Consider the following 15,176-nt stretch of genomic DNA (forward strand, 5'->3'; position numbering starts at 1 on the left):
GTTCACCACCACTGATTTAGGACACTGAGTTTGTGTCTCTGCATCACATAGCTGCCACCCTTCTGAGCACACAAAAGCATTGATATGCTTCTGCAGAGAACACGTCAAGGCATAAAGGAACTACAAAAGATTACATATGAGTATCTGCCTTATTTTTAAAAGTCTTTGAAGTGATTAAAGTGAATCCTCAGGAGTAACAAGTCGCTGGGTGTGGTGGTGCACGCCTGTAGTCCCAGCACTCAGGTGGCTGAGGCAGGAAGATCTCTGAGAGTTCAAGGCCCATCTAGGCTACCTAGTGAGTTCAAGTCCAGCCCTGACTGCTTAGTGAGACCCTGCCTTAAGATCCCCTGCTGCAAAAAGAAGTAAAAAGTAGAGGTAACCCAGAAAAGAAGACTGATGAAAATAAACCCCATGTAGTGAAAGTTTCTTTCAGTGAGTAGGGAGAGGGGTGAAGCGGGGGGATTTGGGGCCACTGTGTTTTATTTTCTTTCTTGGCCCCTTTAATCTTTTCAGAAGTACTGTGTGTGGTCATACTACAGATCTTCAGTTCAAACACTTTTATTATACAGTATTACTTCTGTTCTCAAGTTCTTCATCTACAAAAATCTAGAAAAAGTGAATGGATGCCAGATTTAGCTCCATTTGTAATAAAATTTATAACACCAAAAATGTTATGCTTTACATACTTAGTCCACTTAAATTTAAAATATTGAACAAATGATTTTATATTAGCAAACAGGTTATAGATTGATATTCCATAGATTTAACATTCTTGAGGGACAAATATTTCCTGTATCATAGAAGCCTAAGGAAAGAACCTCAGTTCCTACCTTCTTCCAGATTTCTACAGGGTGTGACCGTTAAAAACTGGAGGAGAGGCAAACCTCTTTCTCTCTATGTATATACATTTTCTTTAAAAAAATGGAAAGGCCTCTAGCTGCTCTCAATGTCAGGGAACTGGTCATAGAGTCTATGTTAACCTCTACAAGTCTCTGGAAAGTGCTTCTGAAATAGACATGGCAGAATCACAGCCTAGGGGGGAGATACAAAAGGAATGTGAGTCAGGCCAGATGTTCAAATAAATCTCACTGGCTTCTGCGATCAGTGACACATTTCAGTTTCTATCTAAACAATGAATTAAGATAAAGAAGAACCCTTAACTGGTAGGGCTGCTAGGTTAAAACTGCAACCTTGCAACTTTCCTCTGAGAGGGTCTCCAAGTGACTTTAAGGAGACAAAAAAAAAAAAAAAAAAAAAAAAAAAAAAAAAATGCTGGGGACCTCTGAGCCAGAATTCCAAAAGCTAGGACACGTCTGTCTTATTTTTAGCTTTTTAAAAAATGTAAATGTCTTGCCGCTAGATGTGGGATGAATCCTTCTGTTGTAACACACCACTGGAAGGCCGAACTTTTAGATGTAAAAAAATAAACTAGGGGCTGGGGATTTAGCTCAGCGGCAAAAGCGCCTGCCTGGCAAGCGCAAGGTCGTGAGTTCGGTTCCCGGTACCGGAGAAAAACCAAAAAAAAAAAAAAACAAAAAACAAACAAACAAAAAAACTATTCCCTGTCCTGTTTTGCAAATTGCTCTGTTCCCATTTGCTCCTTCCCACACCTTTTCCCTGCCCCACCCCCGATCAGGGTAAGAAAATGTCCGTGTGTGCGGACAACGTCACCGACCTCCGGATCCCTGAGGGTGAATCGGGTTTCTCCAAATCCATCACGGCCTATGTTTGCCAGTCAGTCATCATCCCCTCCGAGGTGACAGGGTACAAGGCCGGGGTGTCCTCACAGCCTGTCAGCCTTGCTGATCGCCTTGTGGGTGAGTAACCCAAGTGTTCTAGGCTCATTTGAGTGTGCGTGAGTGTGTGTGTGTGTGTGTGTGTGGCAGTGGGACTGCCAGGCCGGAGGGTAAATGGCCTTCATCAGGGATTCCACTGCTCACCTCTATTGTCTCTGCCATGTGTGTCCTCAGGGCCCCAGGCATCTTTGATCCACCTTTGGTTCGCTTTTTCCTGAGCCATTCAGGGACATGATGAGATGCAGTGAGCTTGCGTGTTGACAGGTAGTGAGAGAATTGAAGCAGTTGCGAGCTAATGTTACTACTGAGAACTAATTAGGAGCTCTGACTCTGCAGGGGTGTCAACAGACGTGACTCTGAACGGAATCACCTCCCCGGCTGAACTCTTCCACCCGGAGACCTTGGGGATACCAGACGTGATCTTCTTTTTTAGGTGAAGATGCGATGCCAGCCTCATTCAAGTGAAACCTAGGACTCTTCCACAATTTCTACTGCACTCCTCCCTCTAGCCACATCCCACTGTCAAGCTAGAACATGTCTGAGGTCAAGCGGCTCTGCCCAGTCATGAGTAAAGGCTGGTTGTTCCCTTATCCCAAATGCTTGGGTACTGCTGGGGCAGGTCTGCCCTGGAGGCAGGGAGAAGCATTAGAAATCTGCGCAGACTTCTCTCGCATCCAAGAGTCTACCAGCCTTGCCTCTCCTCGGCCAGTGTACTTCCTCCTTGACTAGATCTCCCCGCCCCTCTTCCCATAAGCCTAAAGCCTGTGTGTCAGGGTAGGGTCCAAGTCCTGACTTGCCCAGAGAGGGAATCATTCCATGTTGAATTTACTTAGTGCTTTCCCACTAACCCACTAGGGTGGTATTTCCTCCCATGGAACCGGCTTTCTCTTCAGGTCCAGTGATGTAACCCAGTCCTGCAGTTCTGGAAGATCAACCACCATCCGCCTCAGATGCAATCCACTGAAAACTGCTCCTGGAAGCCTGTCATTACCAAGGTAATCCTTACAAAGGAATGTGGCTAAGGCCACATTCTCCCTTTGTTGGTCCCCTTCCATCCCAAGAGCCAGTTACTGAAGAAGAGCAAGACAGAAAAATAGTTTGAGATTCATTAATAGGTTCTTGGGAGTAAAGTCCCAGCCCCAAATCCCTGATCTTCACATAGGAAGAATGGGACCGGAGGAAGAGGCAAAGCTTTCCTCATATTCCCCAGACCATTATGGTGGCAGTGGCATAGGATGGCGGCTGACATGGCCATTCTCTAATGGCCACATGTGCTCCGCAGCTCCATTTACTAGCTATTTATCACGATACATTCCTTATCTTCTCTAGGGCGGTTTTTTTCTTACCTGTAAAATGGGCATAATAGTGAGTTCCCTCAGAGAGTTGTTTTGGGAGGTGAATGAAACAGTGAGACTTCAGGAGTTTTCTTGGAGGCTGGGCCATTTTCCAGATTAGTAACTGTTTAGGGACCGCAGGTATCTCTTAGGTTAGACCCAATTCTGAGTTTAACGACTCAGCGCACTAGATCAAGAACTTTCAAATACATAGACCACGAATAACACTCCCTCTTTTTATGCCTGTATAATGCCAACGAACACCTTGCAGGACACTGGTAGCTTGAGGAACATAGTCTGGGAAATGCTACTCAGAAACCACTGATCCAGGGAGCTGAGGGACAAAAATGAACATTTTGATCCAGCAGTGGAGTCAGAGCATAAAGTCACTTCTTGTCACTGTAAACATCACACTTAAAGCAGACATCCTTCCTGAACTCCACCTCAGCTCCAATCCCACCCCGAGGAAGGTGTGTCGAAGTGCTTGTTGCAAAATGTCACATGTCCACAGGGCGGACAGGAGCCTCTGAGGGGCTGCAAGTGGGGTGGGGGGAGCCATGCTAAAACTTCAACATCCACATTGGCTGTCACCTCATGTCAGTATAAACATAAGCAGGAAGAGAATCGGGGAAATTGAAGATCTAAGACTGAGTTAAGAACTATTTGGGAAATCCCAGTGGAACATTTTGGGCAGAAAGAAGATGAATCAGGCAAGCAGTAAAAGCAGCAAGCCTCAGTACGATCTTCTCCGCTGCCAGGCGAGTGAGCTCTCCTTTCTGCTTTGCCAGCATGTGCTCTGATGGGACCTGCGACGGCTGTAACTTCCACTTCCTGTGGGAGAGCGTGGCCGCTTGTCCACTTTGCTCGGCTGCTGACTACCACACTTTCGTCAGTAGCTGTGTGGCTGGGATCCAGGTAGGTTGCCCTCTGACTGGGGACTTCCCGGGAGAGAAAAGGATGTGAGCTCTGAGTTCCTTGTTTTTCTTCCCAACAGAAGACCACTTACGTATGGCGAGAACCAAAGATATGCTCTGGTGGCATCTCCCTACCTGAGCAGAGAGTCACCATCTGCAAAATGATAGATTTCTGGCTGAAAGTGGGCATCTCTGCAGGCACCTGTAGCGCCATCCTACTCACGGTCCTCACCTGCTACTTTTGGAAGAAGAATCAAAAGTACGTGGGGAAGGGTGTTGGTGTTTGAGCATGTCTGGGGTTGGATCACTGAGCAGGGAGAACATCTGAGAGGAAAAGTGAGTGGGGCTTTTCTTGGAGTTGGCCACAGATCCTGGGACTGTGGCCAGAGACTTGCTGGACCACTGATCCAGTGTATGCCTTGGTTATCCTCACTCCTGAGCAGGGATGGTACCGTGTAGCCATCTACAAATGACTGTTAGATTGTGAAAAGAAAGGAAAAGAAAGCAAAGCAAATTCTTCAGCTAGAAGTGTAGTTCTGTGGTAGAGCTCCTACCTAGCTAGCATGCAAGAAGCCCACTAGAGAGACAGAGTCAGAGAGAGAGAGATAGAGACACAGACAGAGACACAGAGACAGAGAGAGACAGAGAGAGGGAAAGGGAGAAACAGAGAAAGGGAGTGAGACAGAGACCAGTAGTCCCAGCACTTGGGAGGCTGAGGGGGAAGGATGAGCGTTCCAGGCTAGTGTAACCATACATGGCTGTCTTAGGCTGTGGCTCAGTGGTAGAGCCCCCGCCTAGTCTGCACAGGGGCCAGGGTTCTGTCCCTTCAGAAGGAAGAGAAAAGTAGGAGGAAGAAGAGGAAGAGGAACAAGAGTTTGTTAGCTAGGTATGGTGATGCGTGCCTGTGATCCCAGCTACTCGGGAGGGTGAGGCAGGAGGATTGCAAGTTCAGGGCCAGTGAGGGCAACACAGAAAGACAGTGAAATTTAAAATGGGGCTTGGGATGCAGTTTAGTGGTAGAGCTCTTGCCCAGCATGTGTGAAGTCCTGATTCAATCCCCCACACTGTAAAAAAACCAAAATAACAAAAATGCAAATAATGGCTTTATGATTTCAATATATTAAGTTACAAAATCACAAAAACAACCAGCCTTAAAGAAAAGACATCACTGAGCTGGCAGCGAAGACCCTTTTCTTCGTGCCCAGCCCTAATACCATTTTGTTATGTTCCAGTTTCCTTATCCACGACATGGGAGAATCTGTTTGTAGCCCAGCCTCCGGCTTTCCTCCTTATTCCCACATTCTGGGTCTTCTCTTTCCATCCTCGTTTCACAGACTTGAGTACAAGTACTCCAAGTTAGTGATGAACGCGACCCTTAAGGACTGCGACCTCCCAGCAGCTGATAGTTGTGCCATCATGGAGGGTGAAGATGTGGAAGATGATCTCATCTTTACCAGCAAGAAGTCTCTCTTTGGAAAGATCAAATCATTTACCTCCAAGGTAGGAGGCCAGGACACTGAGGTCAGACTGGAGGGGCCAAGAGATACAACTCCTAGGGCACTGAAGGGCCTTGCGCTGTACAGGCACCCCTACTCTGCTCCCAGCTCCCTACACTCTTCCTACTATCCCCCACCTGAAAAGTCCGCCTTTTACTTTCCCCGTGTCACAATATTCTTGTCCCTGGGGCCCAAGGCTGCTTGTGACTCGGCTCCTCTCTCCCAGCGTGCACTCCAGTTGGTGGACTGTTTGGGCCTTTTAATTTCCAGAAGGAGTACTGACTCATCATCCATGTTGTAATAATCATCCCTGCCCCTTTTGTTTTCCTTGGATGCGGGGGCGGTCATCTCTAGGATTGACCTCTGATAGAAGTGCGGCTGTCTTTTGACCAGTGGAGGGTGCCGTCCCCCAGGTGTCTCGGCCAGGTCCTGTGGGAGCTGAATCATAGCCCAGTCTACGGGCAATTCTGAGCAGGAGGGTTGGCTGCGTGGGTGATGAGTGAGTGTGAAGCGTACAAACGCAATTCAGACACCACTGTCACTGGGCGTGGGGCCAGGGGAAAGCATCCAAACAACTCCTCAGGGCTGCTGCAGCCTCGCCTTGCCTGGCCCCGTACCTGTTATTGCCGGGAACCAGTTGGTCCAAACAGCTGTGGGTGGGGTGTGGTGCAAGGGAAGCGAAGACGTGCGACATGGTGGAGAAGGATGGCAGTTAGGTGTCTAGATTACTGAGCCTTGCTCCTTTGTGCTGGCCTGCCAGGGTGACTCCTTGGCACCTCTTTTTGTTTTTTTTTTTTTTTTTTTTGGTTTTTCTCCGGTACCGGGAACCGAACTCACGACCTTGCGCATGCCAGGCAGGCACCTTTGCCGCTGAGCTAAATCCCCAGCCCTCCTTGGCACCTCTTTAGACCTTGTTTTGTTTTGTTTTGAACCAATGGGAGAACAGCTCACCTATGGACTTCTAGAGCCTATCTATTTCTAGAATTTAGCAAAGATGCTGAGCAGGGAATCTTCCAGATTTTTCTTATTTTCTGACTGAGCCTGAAGGAAATAGGAAGTGTCTCGCTTCTGTGTTCCCACAAAGCCACTGGAAGCAGCAGTTCCACAGGGTTCCTTGTGTCACCTGTTTTTCCTTTCTCTTCTTTGTCCTGCAAACATGCCCCTCCACCCCGTGCAGCAGCCAGCTCCTGTCACCATCTCTCTTTCAGAGGACTCCTGATGGATTTGACTCAGTGCCACTGAAGACGTCCTCAGGAGGCCCAGACATGGACCTGTGAGAGGCACCGCCTGCCTCACCTGCCTCCTCACCTTGGCGTAGCACTTTGCAAGCCTGTGACGATCTGGGTGCCAGCGTCCTGCAATACCCACTGCTGGAAATCTCTTCATTGTGGCCTTATCAGAAGAAGTTTGAATTTCAGATCTTTGTTTTTTATAGAGTACCCAAACTTCCCTTTCTGCTTGCCTCAAACCTGCCAAATATACCCACACTTTGTATATTATTCCCTTGCTTGCATCTTGTTTCCTTAGACGGTCCAGCCAGCAGAGCCATAGCCCCCTCTGCCGTAATTCTTCTAGCTCTGGAGTGAAAATATTTCTCTCTTTAGGATAAAACTAAGTCACTGGAGGACAGGAACAGCTGGGAGTTTTCCTGGTCATATACCGTCAGCTCATGATCTCTTTACAGGAAAGACTGGGTGAGTGGGAGGTCGGGATTCTTAGAAGGTGATCCTCGAGGATTCAGCTGAATTCACTTGTCCAGGGTAGACAGCTCAAACAGAGGGCAAGCTGAGCAAAGCCTGGGACAGAAGAGAAGCACAAACAGGAGAGAAAGAACGGGTTCTTTTGTTTTATAACCAGGTACCTCATTTCATTCTGTTAAGTAAGTAATATATTCTCACTAAAGCCAAAGGAAAATGTTATCAAGAAAATGCCAAAGCCCTGGTGGATCTATTCTCTCAGTTATTTATTTACTTATTTTTATCTCTCTATGACACTAAAAACACAGGAGGCCGAGCTTTCAATGGGGCTCCAGCCCACAGTGGCACAGACCTGAGGCAGTCATGCTGTCTGCTCCTGAGCTCAACTTACCTGCTGAGCCACAGAATTAAAAACTTCTAGGCTGGCCAGAAAGGAAACTGAACCCCTAGCCCATACCCCAGCAGCAAAACCAGACCTGTCTTCAGGAGGCAAGAGTAGGGGAGTTTAATGACGTATTCACTAAACTGGGGTGCTTCTCACTGCTAAGCTCCTATCCCGGTGTTTTATGCATTCGCATCTGCTTCGTGCACTAAAATACTACAAAGAGTTCTGGCCCCCATTTCTGGCAACAGTCCCTTTGAAAAGTGAATAGAATGCGTATCCTCTCTGCCCCTTTCTCCCTTTCATTCTAACTATAGTCTGTAAACTTGAAGTATCTAGAATGGTAAAACCACAGCAAGACTTTCAGTTACTTTTTTCTTTCTACTACTGGCAAGTCTCCCTCCTTTATCAGGCTAGACTAACCTGTCCCAGTTGCCCATGGTTTGTACCTGTGCCCTTGTTCTATTGACCAATTGGTGACCAGATGGTCAGAATAGAATAGAGAGGCATTTCTGAACAGTTCGTCTGCCAACAAAGTGGTTTTCTCATCTGATTAGCTATCATTGCCTTGACTTCAGCCTTATAAAAGTCAGTGAGAAGAGGAGCCCCATTATAACTTCTAGCCATCAACATCACTGTGGTAGGAAGTCCCTTTGGCTCAGTAAATCTAGATGCTGGTCTTGAACTCACTATGTAGTCCAGGCTAACCCTGAACTCTTAGCAATCCTCCCTCAACCTCCCTAGTGCTGGGGTTAATGGCATGCACCATCATGTCTGTCTGGATGGTTTTCTTGGATAAACAGCCCTCCCCGCTTTTGTGGTAATCAGATTCCCAGAACCAGTGGCCATGCTGGAATTTCTCCTGGTGGACGCACATATGTACACCTGCAGCCCCGATCTCCAGCCTTCTGCAGCATCAGCAACACCTGGGTATCTGCTTCCTACTAAGTAGCTCCCTTTTCTGACAAAGGCCACACAAGGGCCTTAGACTATTCCAGAAAAACTTTATCCCTCTGACTTCTTTATTCTGCTATCTTGAATCTGAATGTCCCCAGAACAACCTGAAACTTCACTGATTTTTTTTTCACTGATTTAGTTATAGTGCTCTAAGGATCTCCTTTTTATGGGGCTGATTTCTGAAGGAAAGGGGTCATCCTTTGCTCTCCAAAAAATTACATGCTTTAGATTTTTAAGAGCTTTATTGAGCTATAATTCATACCATACAATTTGTCCCCCTTAAAATATACAATTCAATGGATTTAGTATACATTTTTTTGTTGTGGTTGTTGTTATCATGCTACACTTGCTAGGCAAGTGCTCTACCACTGAGCTACACCCCTAGCCCTGTACATCCATTTTAGAAGAGACACATGTTAGATCTGCTGTGGGAAAAAGGCTTTATCCCTTGACCCAGGACCACCATGGTTTGTACAAGTTATTGAGGAAGACCATGTAGGCTCAGGAGATAAAATGCTTAAATCTCATTTGGTTACCTAGAGTCCTGGGACACATAAGTAACTTTCATCCCGTAGTTGACACCTATATTCACCTGGGAATACAAATACGATTGTGGTGTATCTAAGGACCAGAGGATTTCTTATGCCCACAAAACATTTGGGGGGGGGTGGTCTAACTCTATATTAAAGATAAGATGGACTATATTTATACAACAGAGACTTTGTATCAGATTTTTCAGCTTTGTGAAATCAATTTTTTTCTCATCAGGACTGGTTGGATTTCCTTTTTATTCTGTATTCCAAACATGTATAGTTTATTAGGGGATGGGTTATTGGCATGTCACATTTGGGGGGGGGAATATGCAATAAAAATGTACCTTTTGAGTTGTTTTTCTTGAACGTAGTGGGATGGCTGGATGGGTGGGTAAGGATGGTAAGTGTCCTTGAAGCCTGAGAAGAAGAGAAGGAGGCAGAAAAAAGCCACAGACTTCAGAGAATACAGACCCAGGCTTGAACTCTCTGCTACCTGTTGACTGAGAAATCAATGAGAGAGCAAAAGCCTCAGTTTCCACAATAATAAAATGCATCTCAATAATAAAATGAGATTGGGCTAGGAGCAAACGAGGTAACACACAAAGCACTTAGCATGCTCGTTCCCTTCCCTCTCAGTGCACGCTTTCCTTGTGGCATGAAGCCAGTCGCACACTAACATATCCATGAATACAAGTACAATTGGCTTCTTGGGGGCAGGAAATAGATTATTATAGACTAGATGTAGAGAAAATCCTAGAGATGTACAGGATCTGCCACTTCCCAAGGTGGCTAGATTATCCTGCTCCAATATTTTCCTTCAAATTGAGGGCACTAGTCTTCCAAAAATAATTCTCTCGGCTGGTGTGTCTATGAAGGCCAGACTACTAAGGCAGAATAGCACCAAGCATCGAGTTGTCTATGTGAGGGTACTTTTTAGCCTCCAGACCTCTCTTCCTCCTGCCCCTCCCACCTCGGTAGCCAACCCTTTCTTCTGCAGCCAGAGTCCTTTTCCTAACACAAATCTGATGGCATTCAAAATGTGCAAAGGTCTCTGATGGTTTGTTATCGCTGGCAGGCAGGACTAGTCATCAGCAAGGTACATACTCATCTGTATCCCAAAGTGTTGTTTATGACACACATCTACTTTAACTGAATGATACCTGGGTTGCACTAGCTATTTCGTATTCTGAATATCACCCTTGCTTATAGGATGAAGCCTAAACTCTAAAAAGGAAAGTAGAAAAGAAAAACAAAAAATAAAAGACATTTTTTATTTGCTGTGTGCCAAGTCTGGACTGAGTACCTTCATGGCATTGCCTTACTTAGTTTTCAAAACAGCCTGTGCAGGCGCTGTCCCCATTCTATGAAAAAGAAATTCCAGTAATGTGACATGCAGGGTGTCTTAACGGCCCATCCTGTCTGCCCCAGCCCGCACTGCTTAGACTGCAACCGCACCGCCTGCCTAAGCACACACTCCCTGCCCCTCTCCTCCCTTCCTCTTCTCTGCCAGACCCCACCCAGCCCTCCCTAGCTCATCCACAGGGAGTGCAATAGCGAAATACTTAATCACATAGGAATTCTGTTGTTAATTTTCATAAATACAACTACATATTGTACAGTACCCCAATACAATAAGCCATGGGCACAATCATGCTTAAAATCAGTTGGGTGAGGTGGAAATGTGTAATTTTAAAGATTACTCAGTGGTTTTGAAGGGAGGGGGCAGGCAGTTGGATGTAGCAGTAACTGCCTATCTGCAATCCCAGCCCTCTGGGAGGCTGAGGCAGAAAAACCATAAATGTAAGTCCAGCCCAGGGAACTTAGTGATTTAGCAAGACCCTGCCTCAAGATTAAAAATACAAAAACAACCGGAGATGTAGCTCCATGCTGAAGCCCAGAGTTCAACCCCAGCAAGGGAAGGGGTGGCTGGGAAAAAAAGACAAAGTGTAATAATTTGATCTAGAACCAGGGATATAACCTCAGTGGTAGAGTATTTACAAGGTAGAGCACCTACAAATCCCGGTATTGATCCTCAATACTGGAAGAAAAAAAAAGACCATAATTTGGTCTAAAATCTTAAGAAGAAATTTAATTAACTAAACAATGACTACTGAAAAGATAGAGAAACTGATTTGGATGGCAGTCTAAAACACTGAACTGAGGGCTTCTCACTAAGCTACATCTCCTTTTTTATTTTTTATTTTGAGATAGGGTCTTGCTAAGTCACCAAGTTGAGAGGCTGGGATCAAACTTGTGATATTTCTGCCTCATCCTCCCAGAGTGGTGTAATTACAGACACACACCTTCATGCTTGGCTCATAATACAAAATTTAATGGATAATTTAAGAACTATTTGGCTGGGGATATAGCTCAGCGGCACAAGCACCTGCTTGGCAAGCGCAAGGTCCTGAGTTTGATTCCCAGTATAAAAAAAAAAAAGAACTATTTAATAATTGGAAAGTAAACTAATCTCCTCTCACTGACAAAGTTAACAGTCCCATATAAATTGCAACTCCCTATATCAGTGGTGGTGAACCTGTGGCACATGGGCTGCAGTGGGCTGTTTATTAGCATTGAAAGCTCTAAAAGATTTCCCATCACTGCCCTACATGATACAGTATGGAGGGAGAATGGACATCTCACTCCAGTTCTATCAGAAGGAGAGGCTGGGTCAGGCCGTTGGCCACCATTCCCTATTGCCTGGTAGCTTTCTTTGACCCATAATGTTATCTTTAAATTCCTTCTCAGATGTCCAGGGATGCAGCTTCTCTTTTCTATTTTTAAATTTGAGGCAAGGTCCTAAGTCCTTTAATTATCCGGACTGACCTAGAACTTGTAATCCTCCTGCCTCAGCCTCCAGAGTGCTGGGGTTATAAGTGTGTGCCACCATGCCTGAATGGAAATGTAGTTTTTAGCCTCCCAAAGTCTATGGGACAGGAAAGGACACAAGAACAGTAGATGTTAAGCAAACTAATTTATATTATCTACTCTACAAGAGTGGTAGTTTCAAAGTGAAGTTTTCTTTTTTCCCCTTAGGAGTAATATAAAGAAGAAGAACTAGAACTGGGGAAGATTTAGCACACAAAAAGAAGTGAGTGATAGAATAAAATATAAAAAGGAAAGAAGAAGTTCAGTCAATGAACAGCTGGAAGGTTAATCTTATAAAGGAGAGGGGAACTTGTGCCTCCAAAATAACAAAGGAATCACAGAAGTGTTGAGGTGAAACAAAGAGGAGTTCGGTTGGCTGACCCCAACATCTCCAGTGAAGTAGGAAGCAAAGTCATCTGCTTCCAGTGAGCAGTGAGTTTCTGAAGTTTTCATTGAAATGGGAAGATGACAAATGAACTGAGAGTTTGTGACATATGAGTGAAAGGAAAGAGCCCCTGGAACTCAGACAGTATAGGATATTTCTATTTTTGTGGATGGAAGTATTTAATAAACAGTAATTTGTAAATTTTTTTCAGTCTCCCATCTCAGCTGATAAAGTTGAATGGATGTCTACACCCAAGATGGCTGCATCCATCCCTACTGGATTCCTCTCAGTGCCTTTTTCCTGTTCCAGGTGCAGGAGCATCAGACTAGGAAATAAAACTTCCATCTAAGCTCTACAGCTCTTAATTGTTAAACTTCAGTCATGAAGGTATTCATTTAGAATACCTTTTGAAGGTATTCTAAAGCCTAAATACTTTCCTGCGGCCAATTACACTTAAATTGATAGGACATAGGTAAATAATTTCCATTAAATCTCAACAGAGATAGAAATTTGAAAGTATGTTTTTTTATTTTATTTTTTATTTTTTGGTTTTTCTCCCGTACCGGGAACTGAACTCACGACCTTGCGCTTGCCAGGCAGGCGCTTTTTGCCACTGAGCTAAATCCCCAGCCCCGAAAGTATGTTTTTTTAAATTCAACGATCCAACATGCATTTCTTGGCTGCATACAGTCCTAGGCAATAGAAGGGCTATAAATACATCTAACACAGCATCCTGCTTTTAGGAAAACTGGCTCATTCTGTGGATAAAAATAAAATGGAATCTCTGTCTGATATTACTTACCAGGGTAAACACAAGATGGAGTGAAGACCTAACAGAAGGTCTAGAAACTTAGTAGAAGAAATAGGAAAAAAAATCTTTGTGACCTCAAAGTGGGACGGAGTATTAAGTAAAACCCGAAAACACAAAGTAAAATGACATTAATAATATCAGTAATTTGATTATATCCAATTAAAAGAAGCAAACACTAAAGTTAACAGATGACAGCTTGCATAAAAAGCATGTGCTGGGGCTGGGGATTTAGCTCAGCGGCAAAAGCGCCTGCCTGGCAAGTGCAAGGTCGTGAGTTCGGTTCCCGGTACCGGAGAAAAACCCAAAAAAAAGGAAAAAAAAAAAAAAAAGCATGTGCTAAAACCAATTAAAGATTAATAGAATATAACAGGAATCCTTGCATATAACTGTAACAAAAAAGGAAGGATACCAAAAGGAAAAATAAACAGGTGAAGGATAAGGATGAACAACTCACCAAAAAGGAAATCCCAACGAGTGGTTGAAAAGCTGTGCAAACTCAACAGTAGTTAGACAAATGCAAATTGAAACAACCACGAACAGTTACGTCACACTCATTATTCTGCCAAAGGTTGGGAAGCTGGATGATGCAGGCTGTTGGAGAGAGTTTGGGAATGGAAGAGGTAGAGGCTCCTATCCTGAACTCTTAGCAGGACCGGAACAGCCCTTCTGGAGAGCAGCCTTGCAAAGCTCAGTCAAATACAACAGCCATTGCGACTCCTACAGATATGCCACGAACAGCAACAACACAAGAATGTCACACGGCTCTGTGGAGGGAGGCGAGAGAGCAATGAGAGGAGGAGAGGTGTGCTTGTCACACGGCTTCACCTCCACACACAGCTTTCCGCTTGTGTCTAAGCCAAACTGAGCCAAGGGGTCAAACTAGACAACCACTTTCCTAAGCCTCCCTCAGGGTCTCACCTTATTAGTGTCATCACTACTCTTGACCCTGTTTGAGATCTCAGAATTGGCTTGGCAGAAGCCTGTTGGGGAATAAGAATAGTGGAAGAGAAAACAAAACAAAACCAGAACCCCCAACTTTTTCTCATTCTACTCACACACTCAACGTCAAGTACTTCTGTGACCAGATGTCACAGCCAAACGATTCTCCATAGACATCACCTGGGGGTCCTATAACTCAGTTTAATTTTAGCATTACGTACCTGGAGACAGTGTCAGATCACACAGGTTCAGGGCTCAGTTCTACTAGACTGCCCTTCGCTCACTTCAGATGCCAGGTGCAAGGAGTATGTTGATCACCTACACTTCTGACTGACCAGCTATATACTGGGATCCTCACTGCCCTCTCCTTGGTTTTGATTCGTTTGCAGAGTGAGCTCACAGAACACATGAAATGGTGTTCTGGCTTATTATGAATCAGGATATTGCAAAGGATACAGATGAAAAGCCAGGGAGAGCACCAGGGGTTGGGCCGTGCGGAGCACTGAGCATGACAGCCAGGCTCTGCTTTGTTTGTCAGTGGACCAGCAGGCTCAGGCAGAGGATGTCTGCCTTCCGTATCAATGTGGTCCTTCTCAAGGAGCTGCTGGGCTTCATTCAGGTCCTACAGTGGTCAGAAGGCTGTTGGTGGCTTTAGCAAGAGCGTTTCCATGTTCCACTCAAATTGGAAGCCAGACTGAAGCAGTTAATTTAGAATAAATATTTGATAAGATAATAAAGACAAAGTGTACCCATAATTTGTGAAGATGGAAGGACATTTCGTGCATTACAGTTTTTTTTTTGTTTTGGTTTTGGTGGTACCAGGAATCGAACTCATGACCTCATGCTTGCAAGGCAAGCGCTGTGCCATTGAGCTACATCCCCCACCCTGGTGTATTACAAAAACAAATTGTTTCCATCTTTTCTTTTGCCACTTGTGGAGGTTTCAAGGCAAAATAGAAATTCTAGTGAGTAGGGCTGGGGATTTAGCTCAGCGGCAAAAGCGCCTGCCTGGCAAGCGCAAGGTCGTGAGTTCGGTTCCTGGTACCGGAGAAAAACCAAAAAAA

At 45.0% G+C, this 15,176-nt stretch overlaps 1 protein-coding gene across 2 annotated transcripts in view; it reads left to right on the forward strand.

The window, feature by feature from the left end:
* The window catches only part of Kiaa1324 (KIAA1324 ortholog), a 95,319-nt gene extending 85,859 nt beyond the window's left edge, over nucleotides 1-9,460 (forward strand). The window contains exons 16-22 of one of the 2 annotated variants that reach the window (XM_005388848.1): nucleotides 1,637-1,817; nucleotides 2,133-2,229; nucleotides 2,690-2,791; nucleotides 3,919-4,045; nucleotides 4,125-4,303; nucleotides 5,379-5,544; nucleotides 6,718-9,460. In XM_005388848.1, coding sequence (XP_005388905.1) covers nucleotides 1,637-1,817; nucleotides 2,133-2,229; nucleotides 2,690-2,791; nucleotides 3,919-4,045; nucleotides 4,125-4,303; nucleotides 5,379-5,544; nucleotides 6,718-6,759 — 894 coding nt within the window. In that variant the 3' untranslated portion in view covers nucleotides 6,760-9,460. The remainder of the gene's footprint in view (nucleotides 1-1,636; nucleotides 1,818-2,132; nucleotides 2,230-2,689; nucleotides 2,792-3,918; nucleotides 4,046-4,124; nucleotides 4,304-5,378; nucleotides 5,545-6,717) is intronic. The other variant, XM_005388847.1, reaches the window with a different exon arrangement.
* The last annotated feature ends 5,716 nt before the right edge of the window (nucleotides 9,461-15,176 follow it).

Source organism: Chinchilla lanigera, unplaced genomic scaffold, assembly GCF_000276665.1.
Source record: "Chinchilla lanigera isolate Chin_1 unplaced genomic scaffold, ChiLan1.0 scaffold00034, whole genome shotgun sequence".
Lineage (NCBI taxonomy): Eukaryota > Metazoa > Chordata > Mammalia > Rodentia > Chinchillidae > Chinchilla > Chinchilla lanigera.